At 35.2% G+C, this 21,977-nt stretch overlaps 3 protein-coding genes across 3 annotated transcripts; 1 reads left to right on the forward strand and 2 right to left on the reverse strand.

Annotated features, from left to right (window-relative positions):
- Positions 1 to 458: 458 nt before the first annotated feature.
- Positions 459 to 4,452, reverse strand: LOC110464563 (ceramide-1-phosphate transfer protein-like). Its single transcript, XM_021519835.1, has 2 exons — positions 4,294 to 4,452; positions 459 to 3,160 (listed from the first exon to the last, which is right to left on the reverse strand). The coding sequence occupies exons 1-2, from the start codon at positions 4,431 to 4,433 to the stop codon at positions 2,650 to 2,652; spliced, it is 651 nt and encodes a 216-aa protein (XP_021375510.1). The 5' UTR covers positions 4,434 to 4,452; the 3' UTR covers positions 459 to 2,649.
- Positions 4,453 to 7,201: 2,749 nt separating this feature from the next.
- LOC110464536 (AP-2 complex subunit mu) lies at positions 7,202 to 16,365 on the reverse strand. Its single transcript, XM_021519790.1, has 11 exons — positions 16,280 to 16,365; positions 15,805 to 15,932; positions 14,976 to 15,241; positions 14,585 to 14,667; positions 13,918 to 14,053; positions 13,229 to 13,379; positions 11,476 to 11,610; positions 10,964 to 11,099; positions 10,499 to 10,596; positions 10,047 to 10,158; positions 7,202 to 8,977 (listed from the first exon to the last, which is right to left on the reverse strand). The coding sequence occupies exons 2-11, from the start codon at positions 15,876 to 15,878 to the stop codon at positions 8,843 to 8,845; spliced, it is 1,326 nt and encodes a 441-aa protein (XP_021375465.1). The 5' UTR covers positions 15,879 to 15,932; positions 16,280 to 16,365; the 3' UTR covers positions 7,202 to 8,842.
- A 334-nt stretch (positions 16,366 to 16,699) lies between these two features.
- On the forward strand, positions 16,700 to 19,825 carry LOC110464537 (60S ribosomal protein L22-like). The gene is made up of 4 exons (XM_021519791.1): positions 16,700 to 16,804; positions 18,233 to 18,352; positions 19,179 to 19,300; positions 19,644 to 19,825. The coding sequence occupies exons 1-4, from the start codon at positions 16,796 to 16,798 to the stop codon at positions 19,789 to 19,791; spliced, it is 399 nt and encodes a 132-aa protein (XP_021375466.1). The 5' UTR covers positions 16,700 to 16,795; the 3' UTR covers positions 19,792 to 19,825.
- The last annotated feature ends 2,152 nt before the right edge of the window (positions 19,826 to 21,977 follow it).

The following is a 21,977-nucleotide window of genomic DNA, read 5'->3' on the forward strand; positions in this document are numbered from 1 at the left end:
TTGTTACATGGCATTGTTAAATTTTGACTATGCTCAGGGAATGATTTTTGTCAGATTGTCTTATTCCTAAAGTAAATTTAACTAGTGAAGAAAACTTTGTTCATCATTTTCAACATACTCGAGAAATATCTCAACATCTCTGAGTACATGTACTATACCAGGTATACAGATGTAAACCTGAGGGTTTATTTGGGGGGGGGGGGGAAACTTTAGGTTTTTTTTTAAAATTACATTTGNAAATTACATTTGTAAGTGCCACTATTTATATATGATTTGCAATGATAATGATAAAGAGAAGTCTGTTGAATACTGTTCATATAAAAAATAATTCCTTTTTAACATACGTGTATTGTTTGAAGAATAATCATGAAATTTTTAAAGTGATTAACAGTGTGTAATATACCCACTAGGAAGTTGCGTCAGTAAAGCCTTACAAACATAAACACAAGACTACAGCACAAGGGTTTCATAACATTTAATACATCAATACAGCCACAGTGCATAATAATCAAGGACACCAAAATACATTTTATTATATAATGTCATGTATTAAAATTTAATATTTAATTAGTACATGCATTTAATCAAATATATTATGCTTGATCGTTAACCATGCTATATACAGACATACTCATATTGAATCAATATTTTCAAAAATTTGAGGGTGCAACGTGTACCGGTAAATTAATTGTAAATTAGGGTGTCAAAGCAATAACGAAAAAACCACAGCATACAAAACTTGTTCAATAAATATATCACAGTAGAATGTTCCAACTTAATTTAAGAAAATTATCCGCCAGCTTGTTTCCCTATAATATGTATAGATTACATACTGAAACGATTTGATGTAACCCCAGGTACATGTAACCATATCACAAAAGCTTTTACAAACAAGGTAAAATTAAACTTGTATTCTTTATAAGCTAACAACTTTAAAGTTTGTTTTCGAACCTAGCATTGCTGCAGTAACATGATAATATATGACTTATACAAGACTGTAATATAAAGATTACGTAAGCATCACTCTATGAACACAACGTCTTTCTTAATAGATGCACTGGCAAGGTGTATTTGTTTAATAATTTCACAAGTATATAAAATTCCCAGAATTTATATAAAAAAAAAAATTAGATATAAATTCATACATAGGATTGCTAAATGTAAATTTAAACAGTTTGATAAAAATCTATCTCCCAATTTACTAGCAGACTAATACAGGAAGATTAATTATTTTTCAAACCAAGTACTAAAATAGTAATTGGTGTATTTGTAAATATCCAACAGTTTCATTTTTAATTTTGTTGCAAGAGAAAGAGATGGAAAACACTACATTTTATACTAAAAGAAATCACAGCCTCATTCTTACCAAGACATTCACTGTATATATACATGTATAATAAAATGTTTAAGTGATCACATAATTTGTGTCAAAAGTATTGATCTTTCCCTTTTAACATTAAGTAGTACTTGTCACACTATTGCATCTTTTTAATAATTTATTTTACTAGAGCAAGAAAAATGTCAGATCTAATGGCCTGGTACTGAACTACATATGATTTGATCTGTTTAGACAGAAATTTGCAGCAGAGATTGTCAACTGATTACAACTATCAAATTACAATTGAAATAAAAATTAGTGTTACTTTTGTTTAAAACACTTAAAAAATGCTGTTTTCATGAAATGCACAAATGTAATGTATGAAATTAAATACATTTGGGACCAGAATATTTCAACCTCATTTATGTGTTTTTGAAAAAGCATTAACTTAAAGAAGTAAAGATTGGTGTTTTTTTTAAAACAATTTTTCTTGCCGAGTTTTTAATTATGGTGTATAGTAAAACACATTAACAGGTGTACATAGTGTTATTTATAAGTGACTCCACAATGTGAGATATTCCTTCCCCCAAACGATCTGACATAGTGTCATAAAAATTCTCCACTCTAAGGCAGTTCTAAACCTCTTTAATGTCAACATACTTCACACCATATAGTTTTTGAAGATAATTCTACCACTAGGCAAAGCATCAAGATTTTGGATTGATAAATTAACCTGTTTTATTATACAATAATGCATATGGATGCAACAAACTATGCACTTACAATGCTCTTCTCAAAGCCTTCCTTGCATTAAAAACAAGGTAAAGCTAAAAGCCAAATTTTAATTAATGGAATGAATTATGTAATGTTGTCTCATAGGCACAGAAGTAACCAAGTATTTCATTCTATATGGTAGAATAAATTAAATCAACTATGTTTGTATATAATGGTGGAACATACAGCTGTATTTGAAGATGTTTGAAAAATAAATAACTCTGACCAATGTGGCCATTGTTACTTATTTTTTCTAACATTTTTTTCTTCGTTGTTATACATTTCATCATAACACATGTACCATGTATATACTGACTATTGTATAACAATTTCCAAATATTGCTCAGACATTTGATTAAATATTAACCTAAATCTGTTTTGAGAATAAAGAACTTAAAGTTCCAATTTTTGTGATACTGGGGCCTGATAACACTTGGAGTTCTACGGAGTAGGTATCTGATCAACTATCCATACATAACTGCAGTGAACTACCACTATGTTGACAGCATATCTGAACCAATAAATTAAAAAAAATCCTAAAAATCCTCCTTCAAAAATCATGGTAAATTGAGAAGCTTCTCTGTCTTGTATATATCTTGAATGACATCATACATTTGTTGCTGAAGCTTTGCTGCCTCCATTAGATCTTCGACCTTTGACTGGTCATTGGCCATCATTATCTTCTCCAGCAGCTGTTTCCGTGATGGCAGTGTATACATGGCAACATGCACACCTTTCCGTATGAGCCAAGGATGATGCTTAGACAGTGTAGCATCGTATGCCGTCCTTGTAATGGACGACATCTTTCCCCCATCTTCTGCATTCCTCACATCTTTCATAAGCTGAGCTGTGAATTCCATGGCACGATGAAGTCGCAGCAATGTCCTGGACCCTGATTCCTTTTTCTTGTTATCTGTTATATTTTGCTGAACTTCATATTTAATCATACTTTGAACAGATATATAATGCTCTCCATCTGGAGATTTTCTATAATCTCTCAGTATGCCTATCTTTTCCACAACATCAGAGACAACAAAGCCAAATATACTGCCAAGGAGACCAAACAATCTGTGGGGAAAATCAGAGAACATTTTGTTACCATAGTTATTGTTAATACAGTATTGATTTTAAAAGTATGTCAGTAAAATGTTTCACAAGTCTACTGGCTAAGGTGAACCAAGCTTTATCAAGGCTTGTTTAAAACCCATCCCCATTACTCAAGGGGTTAGTTACACTCACTTTTGCTCCTTGCACCCCTGGAATATGTCATAGCAAAATTGAAGGCACATGGCTAGCTATTTGACTGGTCTCAGGTAAAGAAACCTGACCAATTGTTAGTCTGATATATATACCTGTCCTTTGAAGATTACAGGGAAGCGATATCAAACTTCAAAGTCAGTAAAATTTACTGTTACGTGACCCTGAGATTATTTTGATGTACATCTAATTCCTCTTGTCTCATCCACAAGATCAAGATGGCGGGCACTGAGTCTTACTGTCTTTTATTTTGCTATGACATATTCCTGGGTTCGGAGAGTGTAAGTAACCCTTGGACTATCAAGGATGTTTAAAACCTTGATATTCAATCAACAGCAGTATTAAGAATAATGCTACATAACTTAACCTGGGAAATGATATGTCACTCATTCAAACAACCAATATTATTTGACCTTTTTCTACATTTACTTGACGATAAAGGTAATAGTTTTGATATATTTATTGATAAAACAAGTCCCTATTAATAACCAGTAATTAACCACCGTTAATTAGGAAGCTTTTAAATGTAATGGTATTTAAACACAGACACACTGTAAATAGTACTCTAATTCGCTTGATCATTAATTTGGGTTAATTTCTTCCTAGATAATATCATAACAGTACATTGTATATTGTAATCTGTCTGCAGTTTTAGTGGTGAAATGTCAAATGGTATTCTTTCTCTACAGTATCACCATGGAAAGAAGAGTTTTAGCGTTTTAAACACGACACCAATCACATCGCAATTACTTAAGGTAGTTTCATAAATGCGAGAACCCGTGCTCCATGCAAACAAGGAGACCTCAGATATAAATTGATAAATTAAACCGTGCCCCAGTGTTCCATGTTAACAGAAACAGTTTCTATGCTCGGACTCCTGTGATATGCACGGTACTATTCCGTGTGATGTTACATGCTAAACTAAATATGACGCGGTTTCTTACTTGCTCAATTCTTCGTATGCATTTACATAGGAATCTAAATCTATAATATTGTCCTCTTGCATGCAGCCGAGGAAAAGCTGATTCAACTTAATGAGATTGAAACCCTCGGTATCGGCCATATTCGTTTCGACATCAAACATAGCGTCTCTTACAACCGGAAGTGTGAGCTACTAATATCAAAAATGGATAGCGTTGCCATAAATCCGGAATCTTATTTCGGTGGCAGAGTACAGTAGAAATGGCTTGACCCTAAAAATAAAGGGCATCTCTCGGATAAACATGGATAGCGGATTCATCCTGCACAACACACCTACATATATATATATATTTATAAACTACATGTTTAATAGGTATTTTTTAGAAGAACATTTTTTTTTTCAAAAAGCAATTTCCCCAGATTTGGGACTTCTGAAAACCATGGTTACCATATCAAAAAACACCAAAATATGCAAAAAATCATGATTTTTAACCCAGAATTTGACCCCCGCAAGTAGAATTGTTTTTCTTAAAACCTGTCTGAAATTAAATATCGCCTACTCGGTAACAGAAATACTCACGTTTTAGCATAGGTCATTCCGGTGGATTTTTCACAATATTTACACATGTGCTGAGTACAAAAATAGACTACCTGAAAAGCTAGCTTTTGTTGTGTAGACACAGATTCGTAAATGCCCAAAATTGTAGTCTCAAACCAAATTCGACTTTTCTTTTTTTTAAATTATGAAGCCCACATAGTCCACTTCATCATGTATATGCCAATTTTAGTGCTGATTTTTTTTTTAAATTTTGATACATGTTATATTACAGGGGTTATTCATTGTATAAAAATATCACCCATGGCCACCGTACGCTACTGTACTCTGCTACCTTCATTTATTTATTTCCTAAAAAAATGTTGGTGGTCAGTAAAAAAACCACGACAGAAACGTTTTTTTGCCCAGTTAATGTTTTGCTATGTAAACATGCTTCTTTTAGAAATGTTTGTCATGCAGTGAATGTTCTCTTATAATGTTGTCCAAGACTAATTGTACACCATTTATAAAATAATCTTTATTTAACGTCGGATGTTTAAAAAAAAATACAGAATATTGTCAATATTTGTTGCCCAATAAGCTAAAACAGTGGTAAGCAAAAGATTCAAAGGACCTAGCTGTTTCACCCAACTGTAGTGAAGCAAACACGACAAGATAGCTTTGACTGCAAACCTGGAAGCTGACTCAAGTCTTGACGCTATAGGCCAAATATATTTAACCCTGTCTGACCACTCAATGGTTATTCAGAAGAAGTTATTTATCGCAATCCAAACAGTTAAACCGGTTGGACCACAGTTGTTTGTTTATGAAATACAGTAGGACCCAGTAATCTGATACTGTTTTCAGGTGAGCCTTGACATAAAGCCATGTTTTTAATTATTTGACCCTTTTGTCCTTTAAAGAAGGTTAACATCAATTATTCGGGGAATTTTCTAGCATTTCAGATTTTCATCCCACTGACCTAAGACCTCCTTTGTTTGAATGATTTTATGAGTGACCCCTGTGACCTTGGAAGTAGTTCAAGGTCATTTATTTAAACCAAATCACACAGTGGCCCTTCATCCCAAGCTAACGTCTCAATATCATTACACTAACGGTAGGTATCTTAGGTATTAAGGACGAATATCACCATCACAGGCCTCTACGTTATTCAGAAGAAAGCTAACAGTTTTTAACACATTTGACAGAAGGTAAAGGTAATATATATAAGGAAATAGAACATAGAAATATGTATGTGGCATGTGGTCACTTTAGTACAACTGGAGGATTATGATCTCTCTGTAAGGAAAGGTCACCAAGACTGAAATAGTGTTACATCTATGTGGCTGGACCTTGAGCAAACAAACAACCAAAGTGGTATGTGACACATCACCCCTTTTGGTACATATATCCCTAAAATTCAGCAAGTCAGAAGTCATAGCCAAAACAATGTACTTGATCCTTGAACTCAACATGATTATGACCTTGGGTATACAGCTTACCATCTGCTATTAGGAAGTCAAATACACTGGCCAAGTTCAAGAGGGACCTTAAAACTCACCTCTTCCCGTCTGCATTTTAGAATCTTTGCAAAGACGTCATGTAAATACCACCCTTTTTAATTTGTTAAATTATGTGCACATTGCTTGTTAAATGTATGAAAGTGATTGCAAGCCTTTGTTGTTTGTTTTCACAATTATAACCATTACCATTATCCACATGTTGTAAAGCGCCTTACAGTAATTTTACAAATTATATAGGGTACTATATAAACGCTGTATATTATTTTTATTATTATTATTATACAGATCCAATTGTGGTTTGTGACACACACCCTTGTCATCCTACTTGTAGCCCTAATATCTCACTGAGCTATCTTCAGCTATTCAGAAGTTATGACCCCGAAAAGGAATTTGACCTTTGTCCCCAATGGGATTTTGACCTTGGGAGTAAGGACCCAATTGTGGTTTGCGATACACCACCTTGCCATCAATTAACACATTCCTTAAATCTCAATAAGCTATCTTCAGAAAGTCAAAAATTATGACCTAATGACAATGAATTCAAATTTTGACCTCAATGTGACCACGACTATACAGACCAAATCGAGGTTTGCAACACTTCACCTTGCCATCCTATATACTCCTCAAATTTCGTTGAGCTTAATCTTCAGTCAAAATGGCCCAGACAACGAATTTGACCTGTATGTAACCCTGTGATGTAACCTTGACCTTTGGTGTTCAGACCCAGAAGTGATGTACGATATACCGTCTTTCCATTTTACATCTTCAGATGATCAGAAGTGATGGCAAGGACTGACAAACAGACATATGGACAAAGCTGCGACTATATGGTCCCCAAAATGTTTTTCAGAAAGCATAAACAACACAGAAATAGGATGGGGACATGGAACATATTTATTCAGACATTATAGGAGATTATTCATGTATAAATGTACAGACCTTGCCAAGGATAACTATGACGTCACATGACATTCATATATATATATATATATACCATTACAATGATACTTCAAATGACAGGGAAACCAATTTTAAATGTTTCTACACTACCACTTTATACTAAATCCCTTTCCTTCTATAAAATACCAAAATTATAAATGGTTTTGAGAGAATGATTTAAACCATCAATGACCAGCAATTACACTGTTTAATAAATTCTCTTTTTTTATTCCTTCAATCATACCAGGATAAGTTTGAATGGTAACGCCCAACAAAAATCATCATGTTTTGATATATTATTTTCTTTTCAATTCCATTTCTCTACACTGTATGCATAAATATTACACAACCAATACATCTAGTGTTAAAAACTTCACTGCTTAGTGACAGTACTCGGTGATGTCTGATCATCAAATCACAGTTCATAGCTTAACTATACTGCATGTTTCAATTGACAGATTGCATTCATACACTTTAAATCCCTTATAAGTAATGAAATCTTTCAATGGAATCCCTGTTAAATTCTGTATCTGATAATATATTCCAAGGTTACATACCTCTTCATGGCATTACTGTTATAAATATGAAATGTGAAAATGAACAGAATTACAATCAAGTTTTGGACCAAGTGAAAATGGGATAGAACCTGCTGTAAATGGACATTGAATTACAACCAGGTGACAATGGACTTCTATCAACACAGAGATCATATTTAGCCAAATGCCTTTTCCAATACAGTATAACCACGTACATGCAACATGATTTGAATCATTTTATTCTTGAACAAATTGGACTTCTAAAAGTTTGTATAAAGTAGCACTTTGCAGATATAGCACATACAAAATCCTTCTCTTCAACAGACTACATGTATTTACTAACTTCCATTCCTTTTGTAATGGGAAGGGGGAAATGTTGTTTGCAAGCTAAATGGTGTGAACAGGGATATACATAATGGATGATGGTACCCGATACATTCATTATAATATTAATAAAAACAATTACGAGACTAGAATGATTTAATAACTTTTTTGATATAATTATCAATCATACTTCCATAGTTTTAGCGATACCCTTCATCTAAATCATGTATCTGTATATGCCTTCGCTTTCATGTCCGTCTCTTGGTTATTTTGATACATAAACTGTGATACACTTCCCCTATATATTAAGCTACAACGTTTTTCAGAGTATTCTAACAACTGTCCTATCATACACAACATTGAAATACATTAAGCTGGTGACTATCCTATCTCTGATATTTCATTCTATTTACACTATGTAAGTGATATACAATACCAACACAATCTTGCACAAAAATCTCATTTGTTCTACTTTCAGTTTACATATAGATTGCACAAGATGACTTCTGTTTGCTATTTTATACAAAATCAACTAACCATTAAAACACAATTGAATCTGCTTTCACTAATCTGAGGGTACAATGGGAGAAACTTTGTCAAGTTCACATGCAGAAATTACAATGGTGTAATGTTTACATTTTCTGAATGACAAAATTTTAATGGTGACTCCTCATCCTCTTGAGATGTTTTATTCCTTCCTAAATGTTGGTTATGATCAGCATCTTGTTTCATACAGTCCACTTCTGCCAATGTACCTCACCCACTTGATGACATCGTGATCACTGTAGTTTAGTTTGGGTTCAAACACCTTCAGATACCTCACCTTGAATCCAGATGGTGCAAAAGGTACCTGTAACAAAAAATGTCAAGTGAGAGGGTGCTCACAGAAATATACTGCCACAAAATGTCAAGTGAGAGGGTGCTCACAGAAATATACTGCCACAAACTGTCAAGTGAGAGGTCGCTTACAGAAATATACTGCCACAAAATGTCAAGTGAAGGGCGCTCACAGAAATATACTGCCACAAAATGTCAAGTGAAGGGCGCTCACAGAAATATACTGCCACAAACTGTCAAGTGAGAGGGCGCTCACAGAAATATACGGCCACAAACTATCAAGTGAGACCTTTGACCTTTTCACCCTGACCATAAAAATCTAAGCAAGCTAAATCTCTTGTGGGGTTCATTGAATATCTTGTATTCATTTTTTTTATTACAAACATGTGCACAGAAACATTGAAATAGCATTAAATACTATATACCCCCTTGCTTCAATGGGAATGGGTATAAATATGAAATGTTTTATCAACCAAGTGTAGCAAATCATTATTCATTTTAGTGAAATTAGTGATTATATGATTATGTTAGACACCCAGGAGCAAATTTCTCGTATTTCTCTAAAATGAAATAAGTAGGGCTTAAAAATAAGAAAACCCTAACAACATTTTTTCTGTTAGACATCACATTGGGAACAAAAACATATTTTTCAGAATCAAACATTGATACTTCTTGACAAAATGGTGGTTCAATGTTCTTTCATAGAAGATATTGTTTCACTAAGTATTAGTCAATCATATCTCAAAACATTATGTAATGTTCAGAAATAATCCTGGAACTTGTATTGGGTAATGTTCTGTCACATTTTAATAGTTAAAATCTGTTCATATTAACACAAAGTAAGATTTGCCAGGACATGTTGGTCCATAGAAGCTTTAATAACTTTAACAAAGTTAAATCTTCAATTCATGTTAGTCCACAGAATGTTTCACTTAATACTTTTAATGTTGGTAACAGGTAATCTTTAATTCTTTAAATTTCTTTTAAATTAAGACTTGAAGCAATATTGCTCTACAAATAGAATTACTGTTACAGTTGCACTGGGAGTAATATTCATGGTAACATCATAATAAGATATTTACCTCAAAGTTCATCGAGATTGGCGGCCTGGTCCATTTCTTTTTGTCACTAGTGGTTAGTAATTCAATCTCTGCACTAAGCTGGCACTCTTTCATACCACCCATCCTCTTGATTCTATAAAGCATTACAGCATGTAAATAATCTTGGCTGGTACAAGCTGGAATAATACTACTTATCATCACACAAAACTAACCAACATGACAGATTGTTTAAATTGAAATTAAAATGCTCAAATTAAAACTGGCAGAACTTTTAGAATAACCCTTAACGACTTAAAACATAAATATCTGGAACCACCCTTAAAAGCCAAATTTCTTTTGAACATACCTTTATTTACATCATGCAGTATCTTTGAAAGAGTTCTTAATACTGGCTAAACTAAAGGAACTGAGCCTTCAATTACAATCCTATATTAAAAGAGTTATATTGATAACGAAAGAGTTGAGAGACTTACTTCCACACGATGGCATTCTCGCTTGCCTTGTATTTAGCCCGGCCCTTCATACAGATCACCTGGACACCACTGGTGTTAAGGGGAGTTGGAATGCGTACCTGTAACAACATCAGACAGTGCAAGTAATATAATCTAGCACTCATTAACAGATAACATTGGATTTGCTTAAAATGCATTTTCAAAATATCAAGTGGTTGTGAACAAAATTCTTCTTTTTCACTGGTACTAGATATAGGCTGGGTAAACCCACACAAACCAGTGGGCAGTAGGCATGTAGAGCTCATATGTTACAAGTTAGTATTAGTCAAATGTCTTAGATTTGTTTGTTTTCCGGGACAAGATGGCAAGTAAAATGATGTATTGCTTGGAGCTCTTGAAATTCTGATGCATGACAGAAAGGTTAGATTGACTAGACATTTGACATGAAGGTAATGGTCGGAAAGGGGAAGAAGTCCTAACACTAACCTCAATCTTCTGGGCAAGGAGTGAGGGTTTGAAGTTAGATTTGACGACAACTTTGACCTCCATCTTTTGTCGTCCAACCTCTCTGACTAATGGAATGACGCGGAAGGGAAGGCTGATATCCTTGGTTGTCCGGTACCTAAACATACAAAGTCACAATAAGTACTTCTATCTATTCAAGTCATATACATAGCATGCAAGAAACCTTGTCAGAGCAAAGATTTTGCGCCTTGCTACAAGGCATGAATTATGAACTTTTCTGATATTGTTACTACATGTATATAGATATTTTGTTGCAGCACAAATGTATCCATAAAGCCAGTATTCTGTAGGATGTGAGTCGGACTCAACTTCTTACAGTAGCTGTTTCTCTTGCCCTGTTAAATGCTATTTCATTAACCATAATCAATCATCACACGATTATCCATGCAACCAATCGGTTTCTTTTTCAAAAGCCTGATTTCCGAACGAAATTATGTATATCAGCATGCTGACACAGTAATGATTGCAGATACCTCATCAGTTCAAATTCTCCATCTGGTGGAATGAAGCTGATGCTGTGTTCGGTCTCAAACTTGCTCAACTTTACACACTGGTGGAATTGACAGTCATCTATGGCAATAGAACTCTTCCCTGTAGATGTCGTACCACTGGTAAACAAAAAAACACCAAATGTCTACACAGCTAGTAAATGTTTGTACAACATACCAGTATGTGTGCCCCTGCTAATGCTCTTACATACAAGAGGCCCAGGGGGCCTTAATAGCTCTCCTGGTATTTATTATTTTTCAATTTAAAACCTGCTGAGTACCATTCAGGTTTATCAAAGGAGTACAAGTAACAAAGTTGCATCTTCCATTTATAAATATTCAATTCCCTTTGCCCAAAGATTCTCTAAAACAAGTTTGGTTAGGTTAAAATCCCTTCAACGGTACAGAAGGAGAAGGATCTTTAATGTTTTCCTCTATTTCCCCTAATGGGCCCCACTAATCTGCCCCAAAGAAGGGGAATCCACACACCTCAGTTTAAACAAAATTGATTCTTTTCTCCCTAAGCATGCTTCAGACTGCATTTGGTTTAAATCCCTTCACTTGTATAGTAGGAGAAAAAAAATCCTCTATTTCCCCTATTGGGCCCCGCTCCTATGCCGCCAGAAGGCCCACACCCTCCGTTTATACAAACTTGAGTCTCCTTTGTCCAAAGATGCTCTAGGACAAATTTGGTCAAAATCCTTCAATTGGTTGAGGAGAAGATTTTTAAAGATTTACCTATTTTCCCCTATTTGGCCCCGTCCCTCTGCCCCCAGGGGGACCATACCCTCCGTTCATACAAAACTGAGAACCCTTTGGCCAATGATGCTCCAGACCAAATTTGGTCAAAATCCCTTCATCGGTACAAAAGGAGAAGGATATTTGATGTTTTCCTCTATTTCCCCTAATGGGCCCCACCCATCTGCCCTTAGAAGGAGGCCCACACACCTCAGTTTATACAAAATTGATTCTTTTGTCCCTAATCATGCTTCAGACTGCATTTGGTTAAAATCCCTTCACTTGTATAGCAGGAGAAAAAAAATCCTCTATTTCCCCTATTTGGCCCCGCCCCTCTGCCCCCAAAGAGGCCACACCCTCGGTTTATACAAACTTGAGTCTCCTTTGTCCAAAGATGCTCTAGGACCAAATTTGGTCAAAATCCTCTGAGCCATTCAGGACAAGTAGCATTTTAAATGAAAAAGTTGACGGACGCCGGACAACGGACGACGGACGCTGCACCATGGGATAAGCTCACATGGCCCTTCGGGCCAGGTGAGCTAAAAACTAAATATAAGGTAATACTGTAACCAAAGATATGGACCAAATCTCAATTAAGTGGAAAATTTGGTCACAATGACCTTTACTTGATGCACCCGAATAGTGCTAATACAAACCTATCTTAAATGAAGTTTAATGACTGTTAGAATTATAGTATTAAAGAAAAGGAGCTAACTGAGATGTTGTATGCAAGGATGGCGACTGTGGATTTATCATACGTTGATGCTGATATCATTATATGTAGGACTGCTTAATATATTTTGGTGAATTTAACAATTGGGGAATTATTGGCCATATGTATGTAAAAGGTCAGAAAGCATAAATTTGTGAAGTGAAATTGTTGCGATTTTTCTCCGATCCTCCAAGTCTCTTAAATTTACTCTTTGATAACATGTATCTTATACTTTTTAAATCCTGGTTCATAATACCATTAACACATGAACATGAGTGTTGGACCTACCCAACAGTGCGTGGTGTGGGCTCATCTATGCTGCTTTTCCCCTTACTTTCCATTAGAACTTTGTCATTGATACCAAATTTACACTCAGGCATTCCACTAAGATAGCTCTTCATCACAATCCTCCCAGCCACATGGGCACTCAACACTTGACCTGGAAGTTACAGAAACAAATCACTCATAAATACAACAAAATATCACGTAAAAATCTCGTGACTAGAAACTGTGTAAAAATTATCTCCCCTGAATTAATTCTAATTACATTTATCACACAATTTAGACTTAATCCATATATGCTTGTATACCTTTCAATGTGTTATAATTCAAACCTGATATTTTTTATGTTTCCTGAGTGTTGAAATCTTGAAAAGGAGTTAAATGTCAAAGAAAGGTAGTATATTGATTACTATTTAACAGATTACCTTTCTTAGGCAGCATTGGACAATTTCACATTTACAGTACATCTATATTAGCCCACAGTTGGGAAATATAAAGCAGAGGTTTACAATTTCTAATGTCCTTGATACTAGTACATGTATATTGTAAAATATCACAACATAAACTAGATTATTGCTATAGTTTTTACAATACAGCCTAAGTTTTCAATACTGTCAGCCCAAAGTAAGAGGTTTGCACAGCAGAGGACAGGAACAAGATTGTGGGTTTGTATTTTATTGGTAGGTACTACCAACCTTGAGGTGACATGAGGAGGTTGACCGATTCCAGTACATCTAGGAAAAGTTCATTACGACGGTACTTGATACCCTCACGTCTCCAACCAATCTGCCCAGTCACCTGTGATGTTATCTGGCTGGTTTCTTCCTTACTCTGCAAAACAGAAGAAAGTGATAAAGACTAAGACATTTTAAAAGAAGTGGGGTTATTATTATGATATCGCTGGGATAAGAAGTTTACCTCCCTCCCATTACTGGAATACAAGTGGTTTACCTCCCCTGGTCAACACTATACCTTAATACTTTCACATTCTTTTACAACAGCCGGTTCCTTTATAAATTGGGAAAATATAGCATTATTTGTATTGAAATTTGGAATACATTCTTTAGTTTTTGGATCATTTTGGGAAACAGCCTGTATTCGGCAGTAAAACTAAGCAAAACAAATCACTGTTTCAGTACATAAAACTTTGCAAAATGTTAATTATACCCCAAAATTGGAAATCAAAAGGTTTTTTTAAATTACATTAAATTTAGACGTATACAATGTAGTTACAAACTACAATTCTTTATTTCTTTTTTTTCAAAAAAGATATTTTGGAACAACTAACTGGAGTATTATGAAAATAAATATTGTATTGATTGTTTACCTTTCCAAATTTAAGTCTGGGAACTTGAAACTTACTTGTGACTTGACTCCCTGCTGTGTAATGAATGTCTTCAAGATACCAGTGTCTGTATTTTGTGGATATCCAAAGTCCAAAATTTCTGGAAAATGATGATGACAGCATATTTGAACAAGATAACAATCAGAGACCAAACATTTCATCTATGATTCAGCAAAAGCTTCATGTTATGAATTTTTTCCATTTATTACTGTTTTCACAAAATCATTGTACACATTTTTCAAAAAGATTTTTTTTAAGTAATCTGAATTTTAGCATTACAGAGAGGTTGGAATGGATAGATAAAGAATTAGATTATTTCCTCCAAGATAAGCAAAAGCTTGTCACATTTATGGTAACCTTGAATCAGTGTCAAATAACAGCCCTAATGACTGAAAGTCATTCACTTACCATCTAAAATTTCGTAGATTAACACAAAGTTGTTCTTGATGTTTTCTTCAGAAATTTTTCCAAAGTAGGATTGCATGACCTCCACCATTTTAAGAAGAAACTCGAAGACCATGGCAGCGTTGACATTTTGTTTGGTGACTGCTGCCAACCAGATGTTAGATCTCTTGATGTGGAAGAAGCTGGTTCGTGCGATGTTAGTCACAGGTGACCTCACCTGTTGTCTCGCATGAATGACATTGACTCGGAATGCATCAACTGCATTGCGTCTGCAATATCACAATAACACAAAATATAATCCCCTGAAAATTCAGACCATTGCAATTTGGCAGTGCAGCTATAGCTTTTTTACCGTAGCAACTGCGGACAATAAAGAATATTCCCCAATATTTTACCTAGGCTGTAATGCTATCTTCTCCAATATATGCCATATTTATAACCATGTACTGAAAAATATTGTCTGAACAATGTATTATATTTGAATGTTGATTTCTTGGTCATATTTCTGTTTCAATGATTTACTTTTTTGTCTTCATACATGTGTACCAGGAGGGGGAAAATGCACGGCCAGACTGGAGTTCGAACCCGAGACCTTCCGTACTCTAGACGGACGCTTAACCAATTGAGCTATCTGGTCGCCAACAATCGATCCAATCCAGGCCATTTACACAGATATCTCTTTCTACATCTTAAAAGAATGCAAATTTTACGTCAAACAGTGTAAAATGATAATTTTAATTCAAACTTTTCCATATTTACTACAAAATAACAGAATTTTGTGGATGTAGGTCCAATCAATGTTTCTGTAGAATGCAACTGTTTGCTGCCTTACCCAATGTCATCCCTATACACGCGGGAAATGAGGACCTCTCCCTTGTGGTTGTAGATAAACAACCCACCAATCATATTGACATACTCCTGTCAAATAGTGTGAATGTTACTCTTCCATGGGCACAAAAACTGCAAAATATTAGCATTGAATAATGAGTTTACAGTAGACATGGATGTGTATCACCATGAATAACCTCATTCTATTTCGTTTGTTTTTAGTGTATCTAAATGGATGACGGATTACCTATTTATATAATATTTACAGTATATATAACCTTGGGTTACATATATTTAGTGCTACATATTCGGGCTACTTCACGATTCAGGAACCGCCCACCATGGTTTTTATTATCCATCAAGTGGGTGCATATTTTAACACGAACTCTGAACGCTCAGCTCATAGTTTGACTTTTTGTCAGATATGCGATAATTCTTTTTAGAGAAAATACATTTAAGATATATTAGGCTTGCCTTACCCCTTGTCTATCTGAGTAATGAGCCCTGTTGCAGGCGTTTTCGATCGATCCGGCGAGCTGACAAAACCTACTTCCGGTTATAATTTGATGATAAAATAATATTCATACCACTTTAGGGTACGGTTTTTATTTCCGGATATAGATATGAAAATATAAACAAAATAATTCAATTTTAAATGTCGATTTTTATATTTAAACGAGAAAATCTTAAATTTATTATAGTTAAAGATTTTTAATATTTCTGGTGTAATATTACATGTATGGAGCAAAGGGAAACCCCTCCATAAATACGGATTTACTCGAAACCGTATCTGGTTAATTTACTAGTGCATACTCTCGAGGACACGATTTAAGAACATATTTTGCGAAATGATTTTTTTAAACGTTAATTATTATTTAGGATAACCCAAAATCATTATTCATTTCACCTGGTCAATGCTTTTGGAAAAATTTGAAAGAAGTAAAAAATATTTGTAGTCTCGTTGTGAACTTCCTTTTCCCCACAGATCCGCCATAATGCCGCAGGTACGGAAATCGTCTCCACAATATCCTATTTTAAGGGCATTTCAACATAATCAAACGCTGTTATATCAACTTCAAAATAACTATGAGATAACTTGTTTTCGTAATAAATGAAACGTAACCATCCTCTGAGTGTTATATTCTTGGCGGTCAACATTTCCTGATGCGAATTCCACGTGAGATTTCGAACACGTGGGTCTGTAGGTCGTGTGACAATCACGATGCATTACTGTAATGTAATATTGTTGACAGATCAACGTATCTTATTCAAATAAGTCAATTTTGCTTTAAGCCAGGAAATGGTTATTTTTATTTCCAAAATCTCCCATTTAAAGAAAGATGACAGGGGTCTGGCAATGCCCCCCCCCCCCCCCCCCCCAAAAAAAGTCTGCACATGCTGACATGGGCCAAACCTTGTTCAAGAAACACTAAATATAAGGAATGAAGAAAGACTGCAATCATTTTTAGCTTACTTGAAACAAATAACCGTCATTGAAACTGTTTTATAAAGGTCTATCTTGATATGGGTACGGAACAATATGGTCGTTTATGTTATAATGTCGAGTGGACATATATCCTACAGTTTGGGGTCGTACAGTTTGTATGACCAAAGGGCTTTCAAAATCACAGATGGATCATGTTTATTAAAACTAATTTCAAAGGGATGAGGCCTAGTTTTCTACTGTTATGATATGCTCAAATTAGTATGCAGATTGGTACAGCCAGAAATTGTAAATGTACTTCCATTTTCCAAAAGATTTGTACCAACTACTTTCATAGAGAGTTATCATTTGTTAAAACACAGATACTAGCCGCGTCTTGTCAATACACCTATTATATAATCGAGTATTATGGATTATATTTTAGGTGTATTGACAGACTAGGCTCGTACATGTGGTTACAATCAATTACTTTGGCTGACTTTCAAGGTTATTGTATAGGCAAATTAAAACATGTTAACTTTGTAAAATATACAATTACAAGAGGCCTGGGGGATATTAATTTTGGCCAGGTGGTTGCTTTGATGAAGAAACATCTGTATTTATAATGAATGATCTTGCCCACTTTGAAGGCTTCCAAGCAAAACAAAATTCAAAACACTTCAGAAAATTTACCGAGAGGACAAGTGTAAAAATGATTTCACTAGAGATAGGTGGAAAAAAGGGCTGTACATTTTCCTCGAAGAATGACACTAATCTGCATGAAGATGGGGACAAATGTGTTATAACCTTTAACAACTTCCTCTGAAAAGCCATAACGGCTAGGGTAATAATATTTGGTCAGTATGCCGAGGACAAAGGCCAGGATTATCAAATTTGATAACATGTGATAAAATGACATGGTAAAAGACTGTTCTTTGGACTAACATTTATCCCTCTGTAGGTCACTGATTTTAAATTTGTGTAAAATCTAACATTTCATTGTTTGCAGGCAGTGAAGAGAGCTGGAAAGCCCGCCGGAGGCAAGGGCAAGAAGAAGAAGACCAGTCTCAAGTACAACATCGACTGCACAGTACCTGTGGAAGATGGCATCATGGATGTTGCAAGCTTTGTAAGGATTCACTAAAACAAGAAATCAGTTATTTTGAATATAGTATGAAAAAGTCCATAGAAATAAACCTTTTAATGGGTGGGGGATGAACTGCTTTAATCGGCAGTTAATTAAGCCACTAGAACAAGCTATTGGAATTTTTATGAATGCTTAAACATTTCGGAGAAACATGGAGTTGTCACTCTGTCTGTCCATCCTGGGCCAAGACCACTTCATGAAATTTTAGGGATGCATGCAAGATGGCAAGACGACTCACAACTATTAGGTCTGAATGCCCAAGGTCAAAGTCAAACTGAGACCAAGGTGCACCCTGGTGGGAGACAACTTCTAGTTTGCTGAAAATAACTTGTGAAATTTTAGTGATATATTTAGAATTGAAAGACAATGTAGCACACTTTTACACCAATTTTGTTTTATTTGCATTGGGACAGTTTATTTTGCAATAAACAGTTCTTCTTGCTGGAGACTTGTCTCAAAATGCATACAGTTCAAGACTGTTATACTTTGTTCATGCTCCCAAGGGAAAACGAACATTTGATTGGGGGCTAGATGTCAAACACAAGTTGGTCTCACCGTTGTTTAACCTGCAATAAGCCCTATTCATCACTTGCACGAATAAATGTTTCAGAGTTGACATAAAATATTATGACTGCTTGAAATTTTTTATGAATGAGATATAATTTGAAAATAAACAGAAAAAAATGTTTCATATGTTTTACTGGCAGTGAATATTACAACTGACCAGCTTCCTTAACTAGGGTTGACTTCCCTAGTTAGGATTAGGGTAACATTCCCTAATCCCCTGGATTCCTTTTTCTAATCTCAGGAGAAGTTCCTGCACGAGAGAATCAAGGTTGGAGGAAAGACCAACAACTTTGGAAGCAATGTGAACTTGGACAGAGACAAGAATAAGATCATCCTCAATGCTGACATTGCTTTCTCAAAGAGGTAATGCATAACCACCAGTGTTGTGGTGAAGTTTATAGATGAGGCTGCAATAAGTCTCTTTAACTTTCTGAAATTCTCACTCTGAACCAGTGCGTTAACTGTGGCAATATTAAAATGCATCACAATTTGTAAGATTGCAGTCGAGTGGTTTAGTTGAAATCTAACATCTGAATAATATTATGTATAAGTTATCTTGCTTGATTTACTTTCTTGTTTAATTTCCCGGGCCAATTTTATCCCAAAATTCACTGATTTTGTGCATGACTTTGTTGTATTTGTTTGTCAATATGTTAAGAATATCAGATGTGCAAATATTATATGAAATGAATTTGTTTCTTAACAGGTACTTGAAATACCTTACTAAGAAGTATCTGAAGAAAAACAACCTTCGTGATTGGTTGAGAGTGGTAGCTAATACAAAGGAGAGTTACGAACTCCGATACTTCCAGATCAACAACGAGGATGAGGAGGAAGATGACGGTGACGAGTAATAATAAATGTTACAATAAAGTTGCACAACAGTCATTTGTCGTTTTTGGTTATATTTTTATACCTGATAGTTTTAATTATGTGATTTGCTCATCTGGAAAAACGTGCATACGAGATTCTGCTGTAGGGTGTACTCCAACAATGTTAGAGGTTTTACACGGCGAAAAACTTTTGACAGGCGCCGCGTAACCTCTAACTGCCCATAGCTGATTTTCCTGATGCTGACTATCACATTTTCAAAGTTCGGATTAAGAAAGAGTATATCGTGTTTACATACATTTAAATGGTCAAAAGGGTCCAATAAATATTCCTTTCCATAAATCCATGATTATATGAGAAAAAATCATGTCAAAGACATAAATAATGAGTTTTTCCTCATTCGAAGCGAAGCAGACAGCATTTGCCATGATTTTTCCGGTTAATACAAAAATGGATTACATGTAATGTTTCACCAGCGGAATACAAACAAACTCCGTATCATTTAGTTCCGTTTGAAATCCCCCCTGATATTTTGTATTAATCCAGAAGCCAATTTTGTTCCGCCCGGATTTCGGGCGGAAACTGCATCAAAGAATTAGTGCTTCGGAAATGAGAGGTCGCAGTCGGCAAAATCATATCCGATTGAAAAAAGGCCGACCAGCAGCCTCTCATGTTATGGGAGTACTGTAGGGTGGTGTCCATCTGCTAACAGCTGTTTGAACAATTTAATAATTTGTATCTGTGAAATATAAAAAAATAATACATTGGAAATGAAGTTGCCATTTTTCTGCTGTGATAAAGAACACTTTGTTTTATCACACTGAAGAATTAATGTGAAAAACTAGAAATGGCATTGTCGGTTATGACTAGGAACATTTTCTTGTTGTGACATTGCAAGACTGCCATGCCTCAGCATTTCTTTGTAGGAAATGAAAGTTCACAGAAGCTATCAAAAAAGAAACCTTACAAACAGAATGTTCTTTAAAAGTAAGTTATATTTCTAGCCCACCATCTTCAGCTGGTGGGCTATTCAAATCGCCCTGCATCTATGGTCAATCATTTTGTCTGTCCTTAAACAGTTCTTGTTGCCGCAACTTCTCAGAAAGTACTGGATGAATCTTTCTCAAATTTCACCTGAAGGATTGATTTTTGGGACTGATCACAAAACAAAGATGGCCAACAGGCAGCCATCTTGAATTTGAGAGTTAAAATTTTGTTAGCGCTCTTTTTGAGTAATAGGACTAAAAAACTTACTCCCAAGTTCAATACAACCACCTACCAGGCAACTTGGTTTTCCAATCGTACCCAAAATTTGAAATGGGGAACTAGGAACCATGCGTAACCTTTCAATTGAAATTTGAGGAGAAAACCTGAACATTCTGAGAAATAGTTTTAACAAACTTTTAAATCTCAAATTCAAGATGGCTGCCTGTCGGCCATCTTTGATTTCCCTTCTGTCCCGAAGTTTGATTAGCATTAATTGGGACAATGGGGAGTTTTTATTGTAAATTTGAAAATGACTGACCCCCCTCCCCCCCCAAGTATTTCTGGATGGATCTTTCTCAAATTTCACATGAGGGTTCCTCTTGGTACTTAGTAATGCATATCAAATTTTTGGACTGATCTGAAAACCAAGATGCGAACAGGCCGCCATCTTGTTAAAGTTTGTTATCGCCATTTCTCAGGATGTACAAGAGGAATCTTTCTGGTGCTGAGTTGTGCATGTTAACTTTTGAGGTTGATTAAGGTGGTGGACAGGCAAACTGACCAAACCGATGAGAGAAAAAGATCAAACTGACAACTATTGAAGATGGTACAAGGATGGGTGCCAACGTTAGTCGTCACGAAACCAAAAATTTCCTCTTTGCAGTGCCGTTTCCTCCCACTATGATGGAAACTGAACTTGGCCAGGTCAAATCTTCAAAATGGTCTCAAAAGTCAACAAAGTCCTAAATATCCTTGATGGTATATGGAAGTAATGATCAAATACAATCAATTTATGGCGACGTCTAGGATACAGTGTAATACAATTAGTAAGAAAAATCAATTATTTCAAATGATGTGCAAAAATCGAATACCCCAAAGTCAAATAATGAATACCCAAGTTGAATATGGTATAACAAAAATAATTGTGTACCCAAAAATTGACCATTTAATACTCAAAATATTTTTGCATACACATACGAAGTAACGATACGTTATCCTTCAT

Source organism: Mizuhopecten yessoensis, unplaced genomic scaffold (assembly GCF_002113885.1).
Source record: "Mizuhopecten yessoensis strain PY_sf001 unplaced genomic scaffold, ASM211388v2 scaffold11009, whole genome shotgun sequence".
NCBI classification, from domain to species: domain Eukaryota; kingdom Metazoa; phylum Mollusca; class Bivalvia; order Pectinida; family Pectinidae; genus Mizuhopecten; species Mizuhopecten yessoensis.

Bases quoted from the DNA above. Each gene is read 5' to 3' on its own strand.
- LOC110464537 (XM_021519791.1), top strand. The intron at 18,353-19,178 runs GTAAGGATTCAC...TTCTAATCTCAG, and splicing joins TCATGGATGTTGCAAGCTTT to GAGAAGTTCCTGCACGAGAG. The intron at 19,301-19,643 runs GTAATGCATAAC...GTTTCTTAACAG, and splicing joins GACATTGCTTTCTCAAAGAG to GTACTTGAAATACCTTACTA.
- LOC110464536 (XM_021519790.1), bottom strand. From the start codon at position 15,878: ATGATTGGTGGGTTGTTTATCTACAACCACAAGGGAGAGGTCCTCATT. The intron at 13,380-13,917 runs GTTGGTAGTACC...TGTAACTTCCAG, and splicing joins CCTCCTCATGTCACCTCAAG to GTCAAGTGTTGAGTGCCCAT. The intron at 11,100-11,475 runs GTATCTGCAATC...TTGTATGTTTAG, and splicing joins GGAGAATTTGAACTGATGAG to GTACCGGACAACCAAGGATA.
- LOC110464563 (XM_021519835.1), bottom strand. From the start codon at position 4,433: ATGTTTGATGTCGAAACGAATATGGCCGATACCGAGGGTTTCAATCTC. The intron at 3,161-4,293 runs GTAAGAAACCGC...TTTTCCCCACAG, and splicing joins GCATACGAAGAATTGAGCAA to ATTGTTTGGTCTCCTTGGCA.